The sequence below is a fragment of the Macrosteles quadrilineatus genome, unplaced genomic scaffold (genome assembly GCF_028750875.1).
Source record: "Macrosteles quadrilineatus isolate MER2022 unplaced genomic scaffold, UCM_ALF_1.0 Scaffold_5__1_contigs__length_97177068, whole genome shotgun sequence".
NCBI lineage: Eukaryota > Metazoa > Arthropoda > Insecta > Hemiptera > Cicadellidae > Macrosteles > Macrosteles quadrilineatus.
Window position 1 is genome coordinate 20,032,755 of NW_026542598.1, and position 27,984 is coordinate 20,060,738.

A 27,984-nucleotide genomic window follows, 5' to 3' on the forward strand; every position below is an offset into this window, starting at 1 on the left:
TTTACTTTTTGTTGGAAGTGGAGGAACAGGAGGTTAAAAAACTAGGCAACTACGTTTAGATATCATCTATGTTCTGTGTAGGTACACTTTTTGTAACTTGTTAGACCAATAAAATACGATATCTTACGAAAAAGTGATTCGTGAACGCTTAATTGCTCCGAGAATGGATGTTGATTTATTGAGGCCCGGTACAGTACCTATTTCAAAAGATACGACTTTGTGGTTTGAATTTTTGTTAGACCCTAATGTTTTAGACGCACATCTAAACAAACAAAAACCAGGTAAGTCAAGTTTACTCTTCAGATTTTTCAGTAAGTTAGGAACGTAATTAAAATTAACATGTAGTGTCCTAGAAATTAAGTTTAGCCATAAAGAAGGAATAGGCTTTGTAGGCTTCTTTTTTTTGGAGTGGGAATTTTTCTGAGGATTTTTTTTTAACACATTTGATAAATAAAGCCGCGTTTACAGCGGAGTTTGAAACATGAGCTGCAAATAGAAATTGCAAACATTAATTTCTAAAAACGCGCATTTTTTTACAAAACATTTCGCTGCAGTTTTTCAGTGTTTGCAACAGAAATTGTTGTTTCCACTTGAAGTTCGGTAAAGATCAAAGGGAGTTGCAAACTCTTTGTTTGCAATACTAGGCTAGGCTACAGTAGTTTCGGTCACTATGAGCCGTTGAAACACGAAACAGAAACATTTCTCCGCCATACCCTACGCTGCCACCTCTACTCTCACTTGATCACTCGCACCACCATGTGTCTTGACTCAGTGATATTAACCCTGTTTGTACTGCTACTAGCATAGATAAAAGGAGTAGACACTACTCCATTTATGTTCACTTCTTTTATCTATGCTACTAGCTACCTCGTGTTTGTTGTGACTTATCTCGTGTCGTGCGTGTTGTGAGTGATGGAAAATCTACTGAGTGAGATGGAGTGGGGAGATGACAATAATTTTCATAGCTTGTACAGAGAACAGCAAGTGCTGTGAAATCAAACAATTAATTTCTAACTATTAAAACAAAAACAAAAAAACTATGCGTGGAATGACATTTCACGGGAAATGAACTTAAGCAAGGCAGAGGTCCAAAATAAGATGAGGAACCTCATAATTAAATTTAACAGAGAATCTGTTAACACGCCGCCACGGCTAAAATGACATCCTCGACACTTGACATCCTTGGAAGGACTGATCCGAGGAACCAGAATGAGGCGAGTCATAATCAAGGTCGAAAGTATTTCAAACATTTTCATGAAACATGGAAACAAGACCATGAAATAAATACCCCCGCCGCAGCAAACTTGCCGACTAAGCGAATTTCCATTGTCTTAATTGATTTTCAATTAAATATATTTTAATAACATTAGGTTTAAGGAGTACCTAGGTTTGCTGCTACAAGGAAACTAATGAAGTGTGTTTTTTGTAAAATATTGATAGCTTAGTACAAAATAAATAAATTTGATCAAAATACAAAAATATATCCATAAACAAGCAAACTACAACATTTGACAATATTCTCCATAAGAATAACATGGGAATTTTAAATTTACAATTTTTTAAATTTTCTCCGTTACTATTAACCGAACAAAAATACTTTTATACTAAATTAATTGTTTTTTAAAGCTCTTTAAAAAAGTCTATAAAGAGAAATTGGGAAATTTTGTGTTTTGAGGGTCAAAAGTGAGAAAAACCAATTTTTACCCCATAAAACCCCCCGTAAAGCCCGTTCCCATGGTCCGATCATGCTGGTTTGCGGACTCATTCAAGTTTATCCCGCTTTACTAAACCAAATTTCATCAAAATCGGACAAAAATTACTCAAGTTATCGCGTTCACGGACGTGTATATATATATAAGTCTATATATATATATATATATATATACATATATAAAAATTTGAACGAATGGTATTTTTGGCCTCTGGGGACATCAAAATGAAAAAGTAAACCGGTCCCGCGTCTAGGCCTTACCGTGCCACCTACGGTAATAGCTACTTCCCTATTAGTCCAGTGAATAGAGGTATGTTGACTTACAAACGGTCCGGTAAGTCTAAATTTTTTATATGTTGTCTAGGATGGTAAGTAGGTGTTAAAACCGCAAAATGTACAATTCTACCCCCTCCGCGCCCGCCGCCATATTGAAAAATCTAAAAAATCGGTACTTTCTAGAGATTTTCGCCTATATCTCCGTTTTGGTGCGTTTTAGCGAAAAATATGTAATTGCAATGTTGTAGACAATTAAATTTCCTATAATATAACCTATAACAATTTGGTTCTAAGACTTATGGATACGAAAATATTCAAATTATTTTACAATAAAACGTAATTTTTTTTGTTATTTTGCCAAATCTCGTTCTTTAGATCGCTGTAATTCAGTTATGAAATATTCTAGGATAACAAGTATCCCAATCACATGTATAGAGCATTTAATTACCTACAAAATGCTTCTATTCTTTAGGTCAACCGTTTGATGTGGGGCTGAAAAACAAACAAAACAAATTAAAAGAATGGGTCTTTTTTTTCGCTTTTGTGACCTAAAAATTAACAAATTAACTTTCAGTTTTCGGTTTAATTTTCAGTTAATGAAACCATACTTACTGTACTTACTACATGTAACAGTGCAATGCTCATGATGCAGGTACTATATTCCTCCCTTACAAATACACTGGTGAGAGGTGTTAAATTTAAAACAACCCACCAACACAGCAAGTACATTTTTAAAGATTCATTTATTTAAACAAAATAATATCAAATACTGTAATAATAAACGTTTAATAAATAAGTAGGCCTAAACTAATGGCTAATAGAATTAGGGTGACCCGGGGCAATTCTGGCACGGGGCAATTATAGCAATGGCCTATATTTTTTTTAAATTTCAGCTTTACAGATCAGTGAAGCAATATTTGTTATTTCAGCATATACCTCCTATATATAGGAAAGCATTTTTGTAAAAATAAAATGTTTGTAGTAATTTTTATTAGCGATTAAAAAAGTACTTTCTTCCACAGCCCGAGGATATCGAAACATCGCACACGGCTAATTTTTTTTCCCCTATGAATTTTATATTTTATTTTTTTTTATACTCAAAGATAATTGTTCAGACTTAAAACTTCATGAACAAAAATAGTAATAGCAGTTATCCCTTTAAGATATTTAAATTTAAATGGGTGCTATAATTGCCCCATTTTCATATGCTATGGGGCAATTGTGGCAAAGAACCCGGGGCAATTATGGCAGCTATATATCTTTATACAAATAATGTATAAATTAAAGAATAAATTGTATAACAACGTGTGTTATGTGTAATATGTTTCATTTCAGTTCATTTGGATGGCTTTGTAAACACCTTTTGCTTAGATTACTCTATGGCAGCCTGATTATTTTTATTGTTTATTGTTGCTAGAAGTTTTGAGGTTAAGGCCCTTGTACGCTTGTACTGTCTTACCGGTTTATTCACAACTTCCTTATAAATAGAGATAGAACAAAAATTAAAACACCATCTTAAACAGCTAAATTAGGCCTATGCCATGATTGCCCCAATGTCAGAGCAATTTAAACAATAAGGAAAATATAAGGTATTGCTATAATTGCCCCAAGGTTGGGGCAATTCTGGCATCTGACACTCCAAAAAAAAAACCTCAAACCCCCTTAAGGGGAGTTTGAGATTGTTGTCTAAATATATGAAAACACTAGAGGAATAACATAGAATTACTATGGTAATTGTCAAAATAAAATGAAAAATATGTTCACCGCGGTACAAGCAGTTAAAGTTAAGGTTCACGTCTGGCTGCCAGAATTGCCCCGGGTCACCCTAAAATAAACTAAATAACTAACATATTAGAAAATTTATTACTGGAGCTTTGCTCGTTTAGTAGGCATCTTGTAGTGCAGCTGTTTCTGTTCGTGTTAGTGCAGCTGTTTCTTTTATCGAATCAGTCATTGATTCAGTAGACAAAGGACATTATACAATTGGCATATTTATGGACCTTTCTAAAGCATTTGATAGTGTAAAACATAGTAAATTACTAGAAAAACTTAAAATAATTGGAATATCTAAAAGAGCTCTTAACTGGTTTTCTTCCTATTTGACAAATAGATCTCAATTTGTGGAAATTACCCATTTGACAAATCATAATAGAATTATCAAATCATCATCAACTTATCAACCAATTAAATTTGGGGTCCCACAAGGTTCAATTTTGGGGCCTTTGCTTTTTTTCTGTTACCTTAAGGGCATGGAAGATAATTTAACCTACAAGCAAAATTCTATATTATGTCTTTACGCTGATGATTCTAATTTGATTGTATCATCTAAATCTCCAGAAGAAACTGAAATTTTTACATATGTAGAATTAGAGAATATTGGAAACTATTTCTACAATCATAACTTATTATTAAATTCACAAAAAACTAAATTTATAAATTTCAGAACAGCTCAGAACAAAATTACAAAAGAGCCAACAATAATTTACAACTCAAATAACATTCAAAAGGAAAATCTGATCAACTTTCTGGGTTTAACAATAGATGAAAATTTGAATTGGGATAAACACACACAGAAAGTTTTGACCAAAACTAACTCCGGAATTTATGCATTGTCAAATATGTCCTTTTATTGTAATTTGAAAACCCTAAAAAGTATATATTTTGCTCACATCCACTCTCATCTTTCATTCGGATTAGCATTATATGGGTCAACAAAAAAATTTAATATGGATAGCATTCTGAAGCGGCAAAAAGAGGCTATCAGAATTATGCTTAAGCTTAAAAGAGATGATTCGGCAAAAGAACATTTTAAGAAATTACAAATTTTTACAGTTTATGGGCAATATATTTATGAAACAATTCTTATTGCAAAAAAAAAAATGAATCTGAGCAAGTAATAAATTCAGTACATTCTTATAATTTCAGGAGGAGAAGAGAGTTTGTCCAGCCTCACAAATTACAATTTTTTGAAGAAAAAAAACCCTCATACGCTGGTAACGAGTTTCTAAAATTTGTCCCTGAATTGATAAAAAAAGAAACAAACCTATCTAAATTCAAGAAAATTCTAAAAGATGATTTAATAAATTTAGCATTATATTCTTTTGAGGAGTATTCCACCTCCCATACATAGATATAGTATTTTTATTTTAAGTATTCTGACACTATTCACTGTACCACCAATGTACATGACTTATGATGAATAAAGATGTTTGAATATGAATATCTTATGGGGTTATGCATATTATTCCACCCATGGCACGAAAAGTCCCTCGACCACCTAGAGTATTGACGTTGAAGTCGGCGTTATCAAAAACCAGTTGGCAGAAAGCATCGCCACGGTTGGGTTTCACCAGAGGTAGTTGTTGTTGCATGATGGTAGACACTTCAAGTAATTGTGCTTCGTGATAAGAGGAAGAAATCCAAAAGATGACATTAAATCTACCAGAAGCTTTGAACCAAACTTTTTGTACATGAATACATTTAATCCAGTCAGAAGGGGTGACACAAAGGACCTTGGTCTTGCAGCAGCTATGACAGCGTGCGATAAGGCCACACATTTCTTTTTTCAATTTCTCCACAGATCTTTTCTTGTTCTTTGTTATAACGGATGTCAGGAGAGTGGCAAAGATTGTGGAATAACTGTTGCAACATCATTAAAACTGGTCAGTGTGTGGGTATTCTGTGGTATTGTACACCTGACATCTAATATCTTCCAAAACTATGTCTGCTGCTGCTTTCACTACTCTTAGTCTCTCTCCTTCTCGATCTGTGGATTTCATTGTACTGAACCAGTTGTCGGTGAGTATTTTATATCCTGTATTTTTGAAACAGATTGTCGTTTTTTTGTGAGTATCAACAATTAGGATATCTTCACCGTACTTCTCCAGTAGGTGGGATTTATTGTTCTTGAATAGATTTGATGTTCACCCTTGATGCAAGAAATTTTGCAAAATAACAGAAAGTTTGATTTGTTACAGTTAAAAAAATTGAATATTTTCGTATCCATACAAGTCCACACAAATTACTATACATAATATATTTAACCGTCTACAACATTGACATTACGTATTTATCTTATTTTGATCTTATTTTGTTTAAATAAATGAATCTTTAAAAATTTACTTGCTGTGTTGGTGGGTTGTTTTAAATTTAACACCTCCTCTCACCAGTGTATATTTGTAAGGGAGGAATATAGTACCTGCATCATGAGCATTGCACTGTTACATGTAATAAGTACAGTAAGTATGGTTTCATTAACTGAAAATTAAACCGAAAACTGAAAGTTAATTTGTTAATTTTTAGGTCACAAAAGCGAAAAAATAGACCCATTCTTTTAATTTGTTTTGTTTGTTTTTCAGCCCCACATCAAACGGTTGGCCTAAAGAATAGAAGCATTTTGTAGGTAATTAAATGCTCTATACATGTGATTGGGATACTTGTTATCCTAGAATATTTCATAACTGAATTACAGCGATCTAAAGAACGAGATTTGGCAAAATAACAAAAAAAATTACGTTTTATTGTAAAATAATTTGAATATTTTCGTATCCATAAGTCTTAGAACCAAATTGTTATACTTATATTATAGGAAATTTAATTGTCTACAACATTGCAATTACATATTTTTTGCTAAAACGCACCAAAACGGAGATATAGGCGAAAATCTCTAGTAAGTACCGATTTTTTAGATTTTTCAATATGGCGGCGGGCGCGGAGGGGGTAGAATTGTGCATTTTGCGGTTTTAACACCTACTTACCATCCTAGACAACATATAAAAAATTTAGACTTACCGGACCGTTTGTAAGTTAACCCCCCTATTTCTGTCTCTATTTACTGGACTATATAGGGAAATTCGCTAAAATTGCAAACTTTTATTTGAAAATACTGTTTGCTCCTGCTGTTTGCAATAAAAGTTTGCAACTTTTTGTTTGAAACTCCGGTGTAAACGCGGCTTAAATTTTTGCGCTGGTTGGACGTCATCCCAGCTGAGTCTACATAAATGTTTAAATAAATTCTGTTAAAAATATGAGCATCAGTAAAACATGTAACTTACCTACTGCTTTTCAGTGTTTGTGAACACAGCTCTACAAGAAACTAACAGATAAGTAGTCCTAGCAGCACTGAAATATTATTGTTAACATTCCCTCAGTAACTTAGGCATACCCTACTGCCAAAAGCAGGAAAAAAGCTAGGCGTTCAGTTCTAGTTGGGGAAAGTTCTGGATACATCAACCATAAACAACTTAACTTACTGCAAAACCATTAGGCCTAAACAAAGTTTGTTTCATACGTACTTAGTCCAGTTTTTAACCTCAAAATGCAAGAAAACCCCATCCCTTCTAAAATGAGTGGCTTGATAAAACTAACCGCTGGAAGTTAGCATTGCTCTGCCCGTCTCTGGTGAAGGTAGGGATCCCAGACGTCCTCATTTCCCAGGACACGTCCTCCTTTTGGGTACATAAAAACGTCCGAGGAGATTTTCGGCAAGTACCTTAAAGTGTCCGGGCTTTAGACCATGGGTCCCTCTAACCCTTTTTTACTCAGTTACGGCTCAGTGTAGGGTTCTTGGACACTCCACAGCCCCAACCAGTGACGATGTTGGGGCAATGTATTAAAAGGTAGGCCTATCGCTTATTTTTTTAGTGTAACGTCGATAGCCTACTGTAAGTAATACCTATTTAGTAAAACCAAGTCTCCCTAATTAAAATTTAGTCGGAAGCCTAAATATTAACTTTTATTATAACCAGAAGTTAAATTTAGGCCTAGTTGTTTCTTAATTTTTGGTACACTGGTAAATTAAAACGAATCCAAACTGCATGTTTTTAAGTACTTATCGGAAAATAAATATAAAGATTGTTAAGGTAGCAAGAAGTAAATTGATTAAGCTGGTGAATTTGAGTCTAGAACTGGAGAATCATTTGTAGCCTAGGCCTATTTCACTCATTTCAAAGTAGGCTAGAGTCAAGTCCTAAAACTTAAGCCTGATTTAATTTTATAGCCTACTGGTGTGCCATCTGGATTGTTGATCATAGATTACTGTACAAAGTTAATAACTTATATTTTTATCTGAATTTTAGATCCCTCTCCCACTGAGCTGATTTCCAAGTTCCTAGCAATCTCTGCTGATGTTAGTTCATCCAAAGACATTATCTTGCTGGACCAGGATCATGAAAGAGATGATAAACAACCCAATCCTTGCAGACGAAGTCGAGGTCTCAAGATACTAGCACTCAAAGTTGCTGCATTCCTCAATTGGGACTTGGATATTTTGGAGCAAAAGTAAGCTGATTTTTAAATTCAAGATAAGGTTTTTATATTCATAATCCCCATTTAAATTTTGAATTTAGCCATAGGCCTACATCATCGTGTTTAAATTTAAATTTTTTTATCATGACACCTCTGCCTTGAGGTATATAAGATTAAAGTTAATAAAATCAAATTTTGGGTTAGTCTGATGATGAAAAATAATAACTTAACACGTTGACTGCTGTGGCGCGCGCCGACAAAAGTCGGCACCAGACCAACAGAAATATATTGAGTCAGTGTGAGCTTAGCCTCAGACAGAGACGTTAAAATCGTTGCCAGCCTGCCAGCTTAGAATGCGAGCTTTACTTTGGTGTAGGTTGGTACTAAAATTTCCCGTAAAATCCTGTCTGGCAATGCTTTTGTCCCGGTTTCGGGGATTTTTTCTCTTCAACCCACATTAAAAAGACACTGGATACGGATCCGTGCAGTGCTGCTACCTTTGGGTGTTTCAGTGAACTACATCCACTCTCGGGGTAACGCAGCACAGTCACCACTGCTCTTTTGTGATTCGTCAGACTGAAATATTTGAATGCCAATTGTGTTCGCTGATTCGGTTGCGTGCCGGGGCTTCGCCCGCCACTGGGGAGCGCCTGTACGTTGTTTTCAGCAGTCATCGTGTTAAGGGTAAACCTAGATATGTAGTACCAAACATATTTGCAGTAATCGTGCCTACTCCCCCACACAACAAAATTTAAATAAATAAAAAAAATATTTAAATACAATTTTCTACTTGTAAGTTGCGCTGGTCTAAATGTTAGTGTGCAAGATTTCTATCCTGAAAAACCAAGTTCAAATTCTGTCATTCACTAATGGCTTTTACCCACATGATGATTCACTGGTAGATGACAGATGATTCAATTTTACATTAAAAGCTGCAAGTCTACCCATCTAGAGAACAATAAAGTATGTATCTCAGGCAATAACCTTTGGAGAATCCAATAGACTACTAGGGTAGGCCTCATTGTACAGCTTGTGTCTGTGTAGGCTTCCGTTCTCCACCCAGTGGGCTTTGCTACAAGACTTGCTACATCTGGTACACGAGGAGATGGTGTCAACAGACCTCAGCCAGGAGCCTGATCACGTATTGTTCGCCGTGTCACTGTACCACCGTTGGGCGCTACGAGCTACCTATAACCACGCGCTGCAGTCTAAACTAAGGTAGATATATGCATACAGTACTTGATGCTACTTGTATTTTGGAATATATATAACCCAACAATAATTTTTATAGTGTAATCTAAACTATCTGTTATTAACATGCAGGAACCACTGTAGCTACACTCTTCTCTACAATAAAAATGGACAATCGTATAGTTTGGGATGTAACAAAGCAAAACAGTTCATCTCACTCGTCTCTAAACTCAACCTTCATCATATTTGGGTCAAAACACGCCCAGTAGTGTTCCTATATAAATTTGATGATAATTGGTAATATGGCTTGAATAGCTTTCTTCTTAAAATTTACATAATTTAAATCACTAAGTAAAATTTACACACAAGGAGTCGTAGGATTGTGAGTCATGTATTAGAATTACATCAGGAGTGTGTTTTAAGTCACAGAATTAGCATTGATAAAACTGGAGAAAGTAATAACTCTATTTAATATTTACAGGAATGGCTCTACCTTGGAAATGCAGGACGAGAGATTCACACGTCTTGAGCATGAAGCAGAGCAAAGTTTACAGATCCTACTAAATATTGTAAAACTCCCGCTGACATCTGAAATTGTTATCCCATCTTCTACAACATTTATTCCATTGGTTGAAAATACAATGAACGGGAAAACACCAAACTGGAATTTAGGTGTTAGAATTTCTTCATCACAGTTTTTCACTCTGGTAAATCCAACTTTATATTTTTCCAATAGCCTATTTTGTTCATTCTACTTCCCCCCCCCCCCCCACACTAAATATGAAAGAATATATATTTAGAAATATGTCATATGAAAGAACATTATATATTGGTAAGCAATTTTCTCAAATTTCAATGAATTTGAATTTTTTTCATCCACAGTTACATAGTCCACAGCTCAAAAGTCAAAACATCAGGTAGTTATACTGGATAGCAATGTTCTGCAATAAAACTGGTTTTGGACATAGTACTAAGCGATTCTGATAGATAGCAGCACTACCCAGGTTGCAGTCCGTAAAGTAGTGTCGCTATCTAGCAGGAAAGAGGTGGACAAAGCCCTGTTCAAAAAAACCCTGAGGGTGATTTTGGGAAACTATAATTTTTATTTGTCAGAAAAGTACGTCCCCACGAGCTGCAAAGACATATAGGACCCCCGTGGCGAGCTGGCTGATCCATAGAAACATTAAACAACCAATGAACGGTTACGCTCCGGAACGTTCCTAGCTCCTGGCCGTGGCCCCGCTGCCGTTCCGGAACGTCCATAGCAGCGAACGTGTTAAATTATCCGATTAAGTTAAGGGCTGGGACCGATTGTAATCGATTGTATGTCAACAAATAAAAAAACTATGATCAGCAGTCTGTGACTTGTTTGATTTTATGTTATAAACTAAGCAACACAGTGAACGCAAGTTTAATTCACATGCTTTTAGGATTCATCAGTCTGAATCAACAAAAGTGAACAATAGGTTCACTACAGAAAAAAAACCTTTTTGTAATTTGTTTAATATGACAAAACAGTGTATTTTCAGATGCAGTAGGCCTACTAGAATTACAAAGTAATGTAAACAAACAATTATCATTAAACTTCAATGCCGAAGTTCAACCATGAACCTTTTGAAGAAGTCTTGAATTTGTAAATAGAATCAATGAATACAAACCCTTTAAGAAGCGCAATGCCTTTGTAAAAAATTCAGTCTGGAAATATTTTAATTTTTGATAGTTCCCGCAGCGACCGTTAGGTAGGCTATCGCGAGCGTGCGGCCAAGTCAGCTGACTGAGTGAGACAAAGAATCTGCTTAGAAAGAGAGATAGATAAAGTAGCCCGGCTGCTGCGCAAGCCATCTTAGCGGCGGCCCCACAAAGCTCATTTAGGCAGCAAAATTCCAGTCTGACTATTCTCCATAAGCATTTCGCTTCTTAGGGTTTGTATTCATTTATAGAATCAGAATGTTATAATTTATGTGAGACTGTGATCATGACATTAAATTATTTGTTAGAATCCACATTTTTCTACACACTTTTAATCAAATCTTTAACATTATCAGATATTAATGGATTTAGCAACATACTTATTCTACCGAGAAGACCACACAGCTGCACTTCATAACTTTGAAAAATGCAAAGAAGAGTTCCTAAAGTGGAGTAGTTCCAGTAGAGATTTAGAAAACCGATATTTCAAAACTGACATAGACACAATAGACGGCTACATCACGGCCTGTCAAGCTCCTGTACTATCCAGCAGGCTGTCTCTCACAGATAGATTCTTGATCTCCTTGAACCATCATTATGAAGTGAGTAGTACGATTAATCTTTATATAGTAGGTAGAAACTTGTTTCTCAATTACAAGTGTACATTAAATATCCCCTTGAAAACGTCATAAAAAATTATATTAAATTAACCTCTATAAGTATTTATTTCTATCCAAACAACACCAATAACTTTTTTTACAACAAAGTAGACCTAAATCTGTCATTGAGACCATTGATTATAGATTATAGAAACTAAAGTTTGCCCTAAAAATAAAATCAATGGTGTTACTGTATTATATTTGATTTTATATTAGGCCTTTCAGTCAATAATAATGAGTTCAATATTTATTTGAATTCTATCTCCAATTAACAAATTAATGATTTTAAGGAGCTTTTAATGCACTACAATTTTGCAATAACTCAACACGGTATTGGAAAGCAGCAGTTAGCACAAGCACACAATGATTTCAGCATGTGTGGGATCAGTAGGCCTATGCATATATTCAACAATTCATTTTACGCCATACTACACTGTTTTAACGAACTTCCCACGCAAGTATTTAGTCCAGAAAACAGCTGTTTGCCGCCAGCTTAATCAAATGGGGTTTCATTGCGTACTACTGTTATGCAATGAGTTTTACCGGACACCAATCAGCTGATTATACAGTAGAACTCCAATTATCCGAACTCCAATTAACCGAATCTCCAATTATCCGAATCGCTTATTTCAACAATTTTAAAAACGTAAAGCTACAGTAATAAGTTTTGCAAAATATCAAAGAATTGTTATTAAACACATTTAGCCAATTTTGGACTTTGATGGAACACTATTGACTTAATAACATGTATAGAACACTTGTACTATGAGCATTATAAACTGTAATAATGTTCTGATTTAAATTATTATTAATTAAAAGTTCACTTAGTACCGAAAATGAGGATTTTTCCTTAAAATTCCCGGAATTCAGGTAAAACTCCGATTATCCGAATTTTTGATTATCCGAATGGGGTCTGGTCCCTATTGATTCGGATAATCGGAGTTCTACTGTACTGTATTTGGGTGGCAATGAGTGGTTGTATACAAAAACATAACCTCGCTTAGAGGTTATGACTAGTGATTTTTAGTCCTTTAGTTGGTGGTTGGTAATATATAAGGATTTGTAGAGATTTAGTTGTATGGCGTAAACTATCGTACGCAACTCGTCCAAAATGTATTTACCGGACTCGTATGGTAATCCTGTACTCGACTTCGTCTCGCACGGGAACGACCACACTCGTCCGGTAAACACTTATTTTCAGGACTAGTAACGTAATATACTATTTCCTACCACTGCATGGAAACGATCTCATTCCGTCACCTTTAAACAGTGTGTAAAATAATGTTTAGTTGGTCTAGAGACTCATTCCCACTCGCTAAATCAGCTGATTTCACAGTTGACTAAATGGGTTTTTTTTTAACCTGTCATGGAGTTCCAAAACTAACAATAGTGTTACATGTGTCGGGAAGATGCTCTTAATACGTAAATCTATATCACTTGGATCATATGTTAATAGCATTTGCCTTGTTCAAGGGAATTCTCGCAATCTTGTCTGAAGACAATTTGAAGAGAGAAATCCCACCGACGTTACGGGAGAGCCTAGAGCTGGATATCGCAGCAGCTGTAAGCTCTGGAGGGTTCACTGCCACTCGTGATCTAATCTTCCAGATACAGAGCATCAACACGGTGTACAAGCGAGCTGCAGACCTGCCTTGCGTGTACGACTATGCAGAGAAGTTACAGGCAGCACGCAGAGGTGTTGACATATTTACATGGGTGAGAGTTTATATTGTAATTATTGCTAACCAATCTGTAAGGTTATGTGAAAACTGGTTATTGATTTTGTTGAACTCTTCTATAGAATGTTGGACAAACAAGACTATGTTGCTACCCTGAAATAAAAATTACTATTTTTATATGTTAATATAGAGCTTCCCAACTATGCTATACATACAATAAATACAATTTGTAAAAAAAATTGTTATAGGCACTATCTATAATTTGTAAAAAAATTAAGTAAATTACAGAAACTAATCTCAGATTGTATTTCAGGCGTTAAAATCAACTGTCACAGATTCTCAGCAGTTGGAGAAAGAGCGGTTGGCACTTTTTGTCTTGGAAATTCTCGAAAGTGTTGAACCGCCCACTGAGGCAGAACTGAGGAACCACGACTACATCAAACAGCTGATCAAAAACTTGCCTCCATCCCCAGGAAGTACCAAGCCTCCGGAAGTTCAACACTTTGTGTCTCCAGATTTCAGTTAGTTTTTTTTTATATTTGCATTCCTATTTTATGGTTGTATGGCTACAAAATAGTTAGCCTTACTATGAAACGTATTAGCTGTGCCAGCAGTTAACTTGTGATGAATGGCAGCAGTCCAGAGTTAAGAATACAAATCAAATCAAATTATGCTTTATCAATTTTTATACATTTGAAATATGTTTGAATAGGTTTTAGAAGATTAGAAGATTGTAACTCACATCAAGTTTTGGTTCTGCTTAAAAAACATTTAAAAAGTTAAAATCTTTTTGAAACTAACTTACTGTTAGCTCGGTGTGGTTTATAGAATTGATCCTCTATATAGACCCAGGTCAAATGAGTAAATCATCATAACACTTGGTTTTTGTACTTAACAATGAACTAACAACTTAAAAAAAGGCATAAACATTGAACCCAAGTAGTTTCTATGTTGCGTATGTACAATGTACAAGTGTCTGTATACAGTTTCAATGCAACACCATAGATGCCGAGATTCGGTAAAAGTTATTAGTTTACCTACTTAGTAAACACAAATTATAGGTTCCTCAAGCTAGGGGAATGTTCTATATATATTGAGAAACTCCCTCTAGAAAAAACTATCTGACAACTATATCATAGTATTTTATCTTTAAAATGTTTTAACTTACGTAATCCAATAGCGTATTTTTGATAATTAATTGTAAGCTAGAGTTCTAAGAATATTCTGAGCAATTGTTAAACAAACAATTTATATTATCTATTTTTATTAGCTAATAATTTAAGTAAACTAAGGTTTTTTTCAGATAACATAAAATTGAAAAACGGTGAACTTGAAAATCAGCTGATGACCAGTTATGAACCTATTCACATCAAGGAAGTTATCATTAAGCTAGTAGAGGCCAACGCCTTGAGACCTGTGTGGCAGATTGAAAACAAGGTATGTTACCCTTTCTATAGAATATGTATCTAAATTCTTAACATGTTTAAAAGCAGACTACCAAATAATAAAAACAATTTTATGGACTTAACTTTCTTGTTTATTTACAAGCCCCTTATTATGATCCACTCAAGTGAGCTAGCTCAAGGCCCCACTAGAAAAATGGTTTTCCTAGCCTTGGCTAGCTACCTAAAACTGTTAAAAAAGGTGCAAATTAATAAAATTCAAACTTATAAATAAAAGTAGAAAGCCTACTCTATCAAAAAAAATTATTGAGTGGGTTTAAAAAAGGTTAAAATGTTCTTGACATGAGTATGATATAATTTTGACGCTAAGTGGTACAAAAACCCTCATGACTCTGTTTCTAAATTTAAATATTTCTTTAAGTTCAGTATAAAATTCTTTTACAATTTTTTATCTAAATAGGCCTAGGCCCTAAAAAAATAATAAAATGCTGTACCAGCCCATTTGATCGAAAGAGTGTTTAAATAGCATTAAACTAGTCTGATTTTTATTGTTAGGCACCTTCAGTAGTCATTCAGTTACTTTTATTACCTACAAATCCCATTTGCAATGATCAGGTTATAATAATATGATAAACTCAAAAAAACTTTAACTTTAGCGTTGAAGTGAAAGGTAAAACTCACACCACAGTTAAACATAGATACTTTATTAGCCAAGATCCCAAAAGTAAGTCTTCAAGCTCAAAACAACAATACAATAAAAACAAACATCAAATATGCAACATATGATAGCAATTATAAAAATACCAAACAGCACATCTTCTCTTTTCTCTTTTTTTTTAGTTTATTTGTAAAAATCTGAATCACTGTATCTAAGAGGTGGTTTTACACTTCTTTTAGGTCTGTCATTTTCATTGCTATTGTAATTATGTCCAGCATCAGTTTCAGTTCCTTGGTCTTCTTGGTATTGGTGTTCAAATCTATTTCCACCATTTTCAATAGGCCTATGCACAGCTATTATATGTCTCCTGTTCCTTCTGATCTTCCCTGCCTGTGTATTTATCAGGTAGGACCGAGGATGATTTGATTTATTCTCAACATGTCCATAACGTTTTAAATCTGGAATCCAAACTTTGTCATTTTGATCAAGCTGTGAGAGATCTCTTACACCTTTCCTTACATCGTAGTTTCTCTTATTTCTTTCCTTGATTGAAAAATCCTTCTCTTTAAACTTTTGCAATCTTTCCGAGGATGATTTGATTTATTCTCAACATGTCCATAACGTTTTAAATCTGGAATCCAAACTTTGTCATTTTGATCAAGCTGTGAGAGATCTCTTACACCTTTCCTTACATCGTAGTTTCTCTTATTTCTTTCCTTGATTGAAAAATCCTTCTCTTTAAACTTTTGCAATCTTTCCCTTGTTACCTGTCTGAAGTTATTTATTGACGGTAATGTTGATCGGAGCTTCCGTGAATAAAGTAACTCTGCAGGTGAAAGACCAGACTCTAAGGGTGTATTTCTATATTCTAACAATCCAAGATTTGGATCACTACATTTCGTTAGAATCCGCTTCGCTATGTCAACTGCTTTTTCTGCTTCTCCGTTTGATTGTGGATACCTTGGGCTTGATGTCACTATACGGAAACCATATTCTTCAGCAAAATTTTTAAAATCCTGAGAAGTAAATTGCGGACCTCCATCAGCTCTTACCACATATGGTACTCCATGTCGAGCAAATATATTTTTCAATCTAGCAACCACAGCTCCAGTAGTCAATGCATCCACATAAACCAGTTCAAGAAATCTAGAATAGTAATCTTGCACAACTAAATACCATTTTGCATTACATTTCAAAAGATCAATACCTAAAGACTCCCAGGGATTTTTTGGTAGTTCAGTCAACAGTAATGGTTCTGATTTGTTACTTCTTTGCTCCAAGCAAACTGGACAATTTGTTACAAGTGTAGCAATATCTGTTGAGCAGCCAGGCCACCACACCGATTCATACACTCGCCTTCGACATTTGACAATTCCCATGTGACCTTCATGTATTTTACTCAGTATTTCCTTTCTCAACGATTTTGGAATAAACAGTCTTGTGCCTAAAAGGAGGAATCCTTTACTGATGTTTAGATCAGTCCTGTACTTCCAATACACCGAATTTTTATTCCAATTGTTATTCACAATCCAGGATTTAATTCTTCCGCATTCCTCATCAGTATCCTGAGCTTCTTTGATTTCCTTGAGCCTTTTGTCAGAACAAGGAATAGCATCTAAAATACTCTGAACAAACAAATCTTGTTCCAATATGTCTTCATGTTCTTCATTTGACTTAATGGGGTTCCTAGACAAAACATCTGGTACATAAAATTCCTTTCCTTTCACATATGTTACTTTATATCTAAAACAAGCCATTCTCATTCTTAACCGCTGAAGTCTTGCCGATAAACTAGCGATTTGTTTACTTCCAAGCACCTGAACTAAAGGTTTATGGTCAGTCATAAGTTCAAACTCGGTTCCTAAAACATACTGTGAAAATCTCTCACATGCCCAAGTCAGTGCCAGTGCCTCCTTTTCTATCTGAGCATAACGCATCTCTGTCGGTGATAAAGATCTCGATGCATAGGTGATTGGTTTCCACTTTCCATCCACAAATTGTTCAATCACCCCTCCTAGGCCAAATGACGAGGCATCAGCTGCAACTCTGGTTTTACGATTTTTGTTGTAAGACACCAGAACTGGATTTGAAGAAATTAGGGATTTAATTTTATCCCAAGCACTCTTTTGAACGTCAGACCAAACCCACTGATAACCTTTCTTAAGTAAAATTCGCAATGGAGCTGTAACTTCAGCCAAGTTAGGAATAAACTTCATCAAATAATTAACCATGCCAAGAAATTGCCGAAGCTCGTTAACATTATTTGGGGTTTGCATTTTCATAATGGCCTCCACTTTCTCAGGATCAGGCTTTATCAATCCATTTTCAATCAAATGTCCTAGAAATTTAACTCTGTTCACATTAATGCTACATTTATCTTTATTAAGCGTAACATTGTGTTCTCTCAATCTTTGTAATACATTTGCTAGTCGATGGTCATGTTCTTCCTGTGTTCTACCGACCACAAGTATATCATCTGCTTGGTTTACTACCCCATCCAGTCCATCCAAAACTTGGTATATCCTCTTCTGGTAAACCTCTGGGCCAGAATTAATACCGAATGGTAACCTCTTGAAAAAGAATCGCCCAGAAGGAGTTATAAAAGTCGTAAGCTTGTAACTTTCATGATGTAAGGGAACTTGAAGAAATCCATTTGTAGCGTCTAGTAATGAAAATATTTGTCCGCCTTCTAATTTACTTAGACTTTCTTCTACAGTTGGTAGTTGCCACCTTTCTCTCTGAATGCTTTTGTTGAGTTCGGTATAATCAACACATAGCCTCACTCTATCACCTGTCTTACGCGGTACAACAACAATTGGTGCACACCAGTCTGTTGGTTCTACCACTGGTTCAATTATTCCCTCAGAATGCAGTCGATCCAATTCTTCTTTGACTTTGCTCAATAATGGAGCGGACACTCTACGAGGGGCTGCCACAGCAAAGGGACGAGCATTTTGTGTTAGTGCAATTCTGTAGTTTTCCCCTTTCATTTCACCAATAGAACCAAAAACATCAGAAAACTGAGAAAATATTTGGTTAGAGAAAATCGAATCAATGTTGAACTGAATTAGGTTTAATTTCAACATTGCATTTCTACTTAAAAGTGGAGTAGGTTGTTGCTCAATGACGTAAATATCTTCTACAATAGATTTATTTCTAAAAACCAAAGTAGCAACGATCTTACCAACCACTTTCAACCTAGTTTTCCCCGGACCAAATAATATTTTACTTGTTTCACTCGTTTCCAGTTTTAATTCCTTGCAAAGATCATATCCAATTATAGAAACATCTGCTCCAGTGTCTAACTTAAAATAAATATCATGCCCCTTGACATTAAGTTTTACTTTACAAGGATTTTGTCCTCCAACCTCTTCTATGGTCAATTCCCCTAAATAGGTTTTAGGTTTTTCTAATGGTTCATTACTTTTATTAATTTCTCTCACTTCAAATCCTTTGGTACAACATCTCACATAGTGTCCCTTTATTCCACATCTGAAACATGTAGACTGATTGGCAGGACAATCATTGCTATTGTGATGACCAACAAATCCACATTTGTTACATTTACCTTTCTTTGAAAAGCTTTGATCTTGACTTTTATTGCAAGAACTGTCCCTAAACCGATGTTTAGTGGATTGATTAATCCCCTTATTGACAAACTCAATTTCTGGTGATTCCCTCACTACTTTTTGTTGTTGTTTTAAACTCTCTGCTTGTCTTGCTTTCAAAATTGCTGTACTTAAAGTTAATTTTTCATCCAACTGTAAATTTTGAGAAAGTTTATCATCATTTACCCCAATTACTATCAAATCTCTAATTAGTTCATCTTTTAATTCCCCAAGTTTACATCGCTCTGCCAGTTTGTGTAAACTATTTATAAAAGAATCAACAGGTTCCCCCTCAGACTGACGTCTTTTTAGAAATTTAGCTCTCTCATATACAATATTGATTTTGAAACCTAAGTAAGACTCAAATCTACCCTTGACAGTGTCATAACTCTGTAATTCTTCATCTTTTAATCCGAAAGATGTTAGAAGGTCTTCTCCTTCATCTCCTAGACAGTATAAAAGCATATTAACCTGATTTTCCCCACTCTTACTGTCTAATCCTGAAGCTAATCTAAACCTTTCAAATTTTCTTATCCATCTAGGCCATTCAGAAGGTTCCCTGAAATTGAAAGGTTCAGGTGTGACGAGTTGGTATTGAACTGTACTAATTGTACTACTCACTGCTTCAGCCATGCTTAGTTCTTTCTTCTCCACAAAAGTTTATTTAACCTGACACCATGAAGTGAAAGGTAAAACTCACACCACAGTTAAACATAGATACTTTATTAGCCAAGATCCCAAAAGTAAGTCTTCAAGCTCAAAACAACAATACAATAAAAACAAACATCAAATATTCAACATATGATAGCAATTATAAAAATACCAAACAGCACAAGCGTCTGCTATAATTTGTATGAATGGAAAATAATTGGCTTTGTTTTTGTCATGCTGATTTCTCATGTACTTTTTCCAGTGGGAACTTGGCATCCCCCTCCATGGCATAGTGTTGAGCATGCCCCAAGGAATTCTGCAGCATTATCTTTATGTGTTGCTGGGCAAAGCCAAGTATCTGGATAGTCTTGGGGTGAGTTTTTTCCATTAGCAAAATTAAATTGAGCATGGTCAACTATATCTGTGTCAAGTCAAGACTAATTTTATCACATTTTGTTACAAAAATTATGGTGTAAAAATGGCTTAAAAACACAAGTTCTATAAACAGATGATTCTGTTATCTATCTACACATAATTCCGTAAATTACAACAGAGGTGAGTGGCAGAAATTGCTGCAATGGGCCCCTAGTATACTTTTATCACAGATTACGGAATAAATCGGTATATGAACTAGGAAATTATTCAATTTTCAAATTAGCTCAGAATTATTAAAAACTGTAGCCAACAAAATTATAAACCAGAATTAGATTCCTTTTTTATACATTTTTTGAAAAAACATTTTTTTTTGTTTTTAAATGTCATGAACGACATGGTCGGTGATGTTGCAGAGGTATGATGTTGCCAAGCGCTTACTCTCAGCTGCTGAAGCTGAAGTCAACCACCACGGAGGAATGTTGAAATTGAACCAGCTGATAGTGTGGGAAATTCTTCTGGTGGAATCTCACAGTCTGTTGGCTGAATGGCCGAGCAAAAACGGTATGTGGTAAAGTTAAAAACTCAGTACAGTACATAAAATGCAAAACTCATAATGTTTATTTCAAGAAATGATGTATACAATAATGTTCTTTCTTTATAAAAATTAGTGATTTCCTTCTTAAATATTTAAAATACAGTATACGCTTGCTAATATGGCATGTTCAGGATTTAGAGGCGGATTATTGAAAATACCGGATTACTGGACGTCTTTAAAAAATTCTATTACTGAGACTAGCAATGAAAATACTGTTAATTTAATTTTAGAGGGTCAAAAAGAAATCATTGGTTAGTAGGTCTTTATTCCCATGTCTTACTGTACTTTATTTTATTTTAGTAGTGATATAAAATGGTAAAAATTTAAACCAAATGCCTCTGAATTCAATTGAGTGCAAATAACGTCCATAATTTTCTCCTGACGTCTGCTGATCATTCCCGACTGCCAAACGCGCTTAAATGACTTATATCAGCATAAATACTTTTTTTTTAGATCTTAAGACTGGATTATTGAAAGTGCCAGACATCGTATTTCACATTAGTGGGCTGTAACTGTAATTTCAATTCCTTCATTACTTTTTAATCAGAAAGTCGTGTTGCAATTCTTTACCAAACAGTTCTTTACCAAACAGTAATATAATAAGATTTAACATAAGGCTATGTATTTAGTAATTAAATTATGTAATAATGTGATAAGTTTCAGTTATAAATTTCCTCCTACCTAAGTTCTACCTTTTGATAACAGCAAGTTAGGCTATGGATACACTACTATGAGTAATGAGAAAGATGGGCGACCATTAGAAACAATGACCTGGTAGAACAAGGGTGAGTGTCGCCTCTAATGCAGTGGTCGTGAGGGCCCTCAAACTCAACTCGAGTGGGCCAGACCGAGTAGTCACTTTTTGTTACACCCAACCCTCGGATTTGGGCTTCAAGACTGCAAGACTGTCGATACATCAGCTGACATGATGACGTGATCGCGGAAATATTACAGCGGAAACGTCTACAGGCTTCACATATGGAGTGATGGAGTGACCTCTTATACGCGGAGTCAATGAAACTATACATATGTTTAGTTTGGACAGATCTTATTACTTAGAACCAGGGTTGAAACTGGCACAACATGAAATGGATAAATAATTAAAGAAAGATAAGTTTAATGGTATCTGGTTAGGGGATTTATAATGTAAATGGCCATGTGTATTGCTGTTGAAGTTTTAGAAAAGAAAACATACAGTAGTGTGCTGCCATATAATAAAAATGCCTTTCTTACACGTTAACTTTTTAACCATGCCAAATGAATCAACAACTTACTCTAGGTTGTAAACTCACCTTACAAAATACAATATTCATTTAGGCTAGGCCTATTCTATAAATGTTTAAAGTTAATAAATTAACAAAGATAAGGATTACAAAAGGTGTTTTATTTAAACAAATGAACAATTAACATGCAATGAGAAAAGGCTTGACGTTACAATGAAAGGATTGACAATGGTGTATGGGGTTAAAATTAAATTGAAATAAAAGATAAATTTGAATAATAACTTGAAGGTTCAAATAATTTAGATGTGATCTATCTCAGGGTAGGGTGTCGTGCTGGCTTGAATGCTAATCTTATCTTACTAATATTATAAATCTGAAAGTTTGTGAGTTTGTGTGTATGTTTGTGTGTGTGTTTGTGTGTGTGTTTGTGTGTGTGTTGCTCAATCACGCATAAACTACTGGACGGATTGGGCTGAAATTTGGCATGATGATAGCTCACATTCCCGATTAACATTAAAGCATATTCTTATCTCAAAAACCCTTTCGGGCTCCGCCCCAGTGGCTCTGTAGTTCCCCATGTTAATCTAATGATTTTTCAAATTTAAAAGGAATTCATGAATCTTAACAGCTGTTTCAATTAAACAAGTTGGTTCTGTTCTATGATGTTTAATAGCATAAAAGTTACAAGGATTACCAACAGGGTGCAGCACTATTAATTTTTTTTTTATTTATGACAACAGCTAATTTCCAACCAAAAGGTAAGTGAGCGTAGCGAACGAACTTCATCCTGGAGTCGAGTTAGCGTAGCGAACGAGCTAACCTGAATGCAAGTGAGCGCAGCGAACGAGCTCCAACCTAAAGGTGAGTGAGCGTAGCGAACGAACTTCAACCAGGACGTGAATGAGCCATGCGAATACTTATGAATCTAAACGGGGCGAAGCCCGCGGGTACAGCTAGTAATTAATAAATGTAATAGTGTCCAAATAGGCCTAATTAAGGTGTTGAACTTATAAATCCCAACAATGAAAAATCTAATTTTGGTGTTGTCCAAAAGGTAAGTCCAATTAGCACAAAATTTAAAAGAGTTTAAAGAAAAGGTTATACTTAATTTTGAAGATAATGATTGAGTTGAGTCCTCTTGAGGTTTAGGCTACTATATGATATAACTTGAAACTTGAAATTAACTTGATTCTTGATAAATGAATTTGATTTAACTTAGGTAAAATTTTGACTCCTTCTTCTAACAATTTCAACTTCTCAATGGCTTCCTTCTCTCTCAATTTCAATGTTCACATCACTGATTGTTGAACACATGGGATCACTTTCACTGCTTCTTAAATTTTGATTCCTTAAGGACTAATTTTGAAATGATATTATAAGAAATTTTGATGTATTGCAATTCTCTTACATATTTAATAAATAATTAGGTTGTGGGCGTTGTAAAAAAAAAAAAAATATATATATATATATAGGCTATGAAATGAATATTATTAATGATTAATTGAACATATTAATGAAATTATATAAATTAGGAAAATGAATATTAGGACAGTCTTTCTGAGGAGTGATTATTAGGTGTATGAATAAAAGTTAACATAAAAAAAAATCAATACTAAATAATGAATGAAATGAAATGAAATATTACAAGGTTAACATCTTTTATAGTTAAACCGAAATATAAAATATACATTTTATTACACAGTTTAGAGGCTTATTTAACCAAGTTCTCTTTGAGTGAAACTGGCTACAGCTGGTCCTTGTAAATGGGGAATCTTTGTATACAAATTCAATGGCATTAGTGGGTTTTCATATTTCTTTATGGAAGAGTGATTAAAATTTAACAAAATAAGCGTTATTATCTAACGTTATTCTTATAAGCGAAAATGCAATGTTTCTGAAAAATAGTAATCCCATTTCTAATATTGATCTATACATCCTATTGGTCAATCTTCGATGCTCACCACATACCACTCTTGTTCCAGGAAGCAATGCTATGGTTAGCCACGGCTGCCTCAACGTACTCAAGTTGACAGATGCCATGGTGTTGCCAAGAGTTGAGGTAAGATTGAATATCACATTAATTGTTGCATTGTATTTGAGTTTTTGACCCAATTGCCTATACATCGAAGCACTGGTACATAGCCCTAGTTCCAAAAATGTCTGCTTTTGATCAGAGCTACAACAACTGAGGAGTGATCTCTTTCAATTCCCTTCTTTTTTTAACTACAGCCTTCTTTATCTTGTATTGTGCCTTGTATTTTCTAAATTTTCAAAAATAAATTAAGTTTCTTACAATTTTTTGTTAATGTTCAAATTTCTGATCCATACTTCTGGGAGAGCCATTTAGTGGTATAATTTGATTTGAGTATTTTTACAGTAATTTTACGCGCAAATTCCATATATCATGTGTGTTGACTCTGTTTCAAGGTGGTGGAGCAGGCGGCCATTACTCTGTTAAACCTGGGGGAGTGGGAGCCCCTCATCTCCCTCGGCCCTGGCAAACGTCTCATCATGTGTGACTTGGCAGCTAAGCTGGCACAGGCTTGTCATGACATTGTCAGGTTCAGCGGCAGCAAGAAGATCTCACGGGAAGCCTGGGACCTCAGTAAGTTCTCAGTTTCAACCAAATTGTGTTTATCTGTTGGTTAGGTGAATCCATTTTGTGATAACTTACCAAATGAAGACTTTACACATTCAAAATTTAGTTTATTCCCTCAATCAAAATTATATAGTAAAGAAAAGCCTTGTGTCTTGTTAAAGTAATCTGTTTTCCTTTATATTCTGGACTGAGTGATGGTCAAATGATAAAACATATAAATAAAAGTCATGTTTGACGATCTTAAAACAGAAATAGAGCAGAGACTTGAGTATTTGGAAAGGATCTGAAACCTATAGAGTTTTAATGATGGTTTAAAAAAATAAAAATATAAAAATTTCTTTAACAATTGTTTGTACAACTGTTGTTGTAATTAACTGTTTACTGTAGAATATAAAAAAAAACATTTTAAATAGGTCTATTAGCCTAGGTTAGCGTCTCAGGTTACGGTATAAGAGTTAGATCTGCAGTGCATTTTTTCCATAACATTTTGAGTTTGTATTGCTTTTCCTTAAAATCATAATGTTTCCTCTCTCTAACAATGTGTCTCTTGCGTGAATTAATGTGAGTGCAATTGCCATTTTCATATTTTTTTAACTCTGTACGTAATATGTTTTTCACAATAGCTCTAATTTTCTTGCTTTTTGTAGCTCTCTACTCTACCCTATGAATGCTATTGTTAATACGCATCATGTTTCTGCAGTTGTGCCAGTGCTAGGCCCGTCCGCAGCAATGAGCCGGCGAGGTCTGGGCCATGATGCCCCGCTGATGCAGGCAGTAATGCGGTTCTTCAGTCTGCTGCGGGATTGGACCGTGCTCAGTGCTGCCATCTCTCTGTTGGCGCGGTTACACAATGTGTTGCGTGATGAGACCAGCCTAGAGCTTGTATTTGACCATACGGCGCTCTGGCCTGGAGTAGTCAGCAAGTATGTTGTCTGTACTTAGCAATTTTATTAGTATACTTTCGCTATTCAACTAAATTGTTATACGAAGTTATGTCATGTAGTTTAAGATGCTAATTTGTCTTGATTGTTCTAAACTCGACCCAGTTATCTTATCTCTGTTCATTGGGCTTTTTGATAAATGTTCATAGCTAGCTAAATACCGTAAACATTTGTTCTTAGTAAGTAGCTACAATAATAAAAATACACAAGGCATCTCACTCCATTCGCCACTCATCTTTCACACACCAGTTGTGTCCCCTTCTCTATTGCTAATATGAATAACCTAAATGAAAGATGTAAGCCAGTTCATTTTCTGAACTTTCCTGGATCATATTCAAGGAATATATTAAACTATTGTCGGGACCATGTAAGTTTGCAGTTGGTGGCAGCCAATCACAAGACAACGCTAGTGCGACGTTGCCACATCGCCCATTGCCAAACTAATTAAAATATATAAGCAATATTTTCAAATCAGCTGGTATTATTAGATTTGGCAACACCGCACAGTTCTCATTGGTTCATTCAAACCCATATGGTAAATAGGCTCCTCCCTCAACTGCAAACTTACGTGGTCCCGACTATAATAAAACATTCAATAACATTAATTTACTATCAAGTGGCTGAACTTTTGTTGCTTTAAGGTTTCAAGTGTCCCAAAATCATCTTTATTATAAATCATATGACGGCTTACTCTGGTTTTAAAATTGTCAATTGATGAGATAAGATAACTCTAGCATTCTAGTAGAATAGGTTAGAAAGGAAAGAATAATGAACTGAAACTATGCATCTGTGTGTTCAATCACTAAATGTACATTGTTTGGAAGCAAAGAATGTCCTAGTTTACCTAACACTGTACGTGTATTGGTTTTTCTCAGCACAAGCTCATATAACGTACAGCTGGTGAGTGAAACATTGCTCCAGTTGGTCAACACAGCTCTGGAGTACTATCCGAAAAACATCAGCTTGCACAAACTGCTGGGCGATTACTACTACAGTAAGTAACATGCTTCTATTGTCTGACAATGTTGTACCATAGATTTAACATACCCCATAGATTTGTCTTCCTTATAGATGAGCTCCCTACTTATATCCTGTTGGCTACCGGAAGCACCGGCCAATAAATTTGTATAAGTACAACTGGAGTTGAAATTTACTTGTTCATTAATCAGCTTATTTCTATTTTTACATTTTTCCTTATAAATATACAACTCCCAAAGCATTCATTACATATCCTTTTTTACTATTCTTTTAAATACATAGACTATCCTCCATTTTTCCTATTACGTGGCCATTTTGTAACAGGTGTTGTGTGACATTTGATCTTTCCGGTTTGTTGTTCCTCCATGCAGATATGTGGTTTTTGAAGCGGTTAACGAAGTTCACAGTCTGTCCAATGTAGAAGCTATCACAATCGTTACAATTGATTCTATAGATGCCCGTTATTATTTATGGAACTAAATAATATCGTAGTGTGTTGTAATTATTGATTTATGTAAATTTATAGCGGGATGAACAATATATTGATTTGATTTAATTTAATTTTTGATCAGTCAACGGACAGCACAGTGCTGCCATGAAGCACTACCTCTTGGCCGCAGTTATCGCTACAGACAGCTTTAGCCGACCCCTGACCAAGGCCACCATTGAAGATCATGTGTACAAACGCATGATCAAGTGTCTCAGTCAGATGAACTGCCACACTCAGGTATGTTCCTATTAAACACTTGAGGCTTCTTTTGAAGGTATAGAAGGATTTTATAACGTTTTACAGGCTCTTGTGTAAATACCAGATACGTTATGATATTGTTAATAGCTCAGATAGATCCTCACAAAAATATTTCAAATTTAATATTGAAAAAAATGTTTTTCATATGGAAATAGAACTATTTTTTAGCAAATCCCAAGTTATACAAATATTTTTTTTATCGTAAACTATTTATATTTCTTTTATGCTACTGCATTTTTTAGTTATTTTATTTCAATTTTTAAATTGTTATCGAGTTATTATAACCTTATCCTATACCATAAAACTGACCCACAGGCAGGGGTATTGTGCCAGTTTTTGGAAGAAGTGGATTACAACACAGCGTTTAAAAGTCTGACGGAATGTGTGTGCCACGACTGCATGGACACTTACTACGACTGTATATGGGATGTCAACATACTGGAGTACCTCATCTACCTGCAGAACAAACGAGGCAACAAGGACAGAGCGAAGAAGGCTGTGGACATCATTGGCCTTCTGGAACTCAACTCTAACAACAACGAGGAGATCAAACGTGAAGCAGCGAACAAACGGAAAGTTAGGTTCATGCAAGCACTGGTCCGACAGTATGTTTTATGATAAAGGCCTGTTAACTCTGCGTAGTTGACCTAATTGATCTCTGTGTAAATATTGTAAATAGTTGTATTTTTAGTAGCTTGTTTTTTGTGTAAATTAGCTGTAATGAAATAAACATTGTACATTGAAACAGGTTTGA

The 27,984-nt window shown here is 35.0% G+C and overlaps 1 protein-coding gene across 1 annotated transcript; it reads left to right on the forward strand.

Moving 5' to 3' along the window:
* LOC128994136 (integrator complex subunit 8) lies at nt 1-27,964 on the forward strand. Its single transcript, XM_054418435.1, has 16 exons — nt 1-281; nt 8,065-8,266; nt 9,278-9,451; nt 9,906-10,131; nt 11,470-11,715; nt 13,246-13,488; nt 13,765-13,972; nt 14,755-14,888; nt 20,034-20,144; nt 20,560-20,707; nt 23,947-24,023; nt 24,392-24,569; nt 25,264-25,486; nt 26,380-26,498; nt 27,055-27,209; nt 27,546-27,964. Exons 1-16 carry the CDS (start codon nt 164-166, stop codon nt 27,846-27,848), a joined length of 2,865 nt encoding a protein of 954 aa, XP_054274410.1. The 5' UTR covers nt 1-163; the 3' UTR covers nt 27,849-27,964.
* Nucleotides 27,965-27,984: the final 20 nt, after the last annotated feature.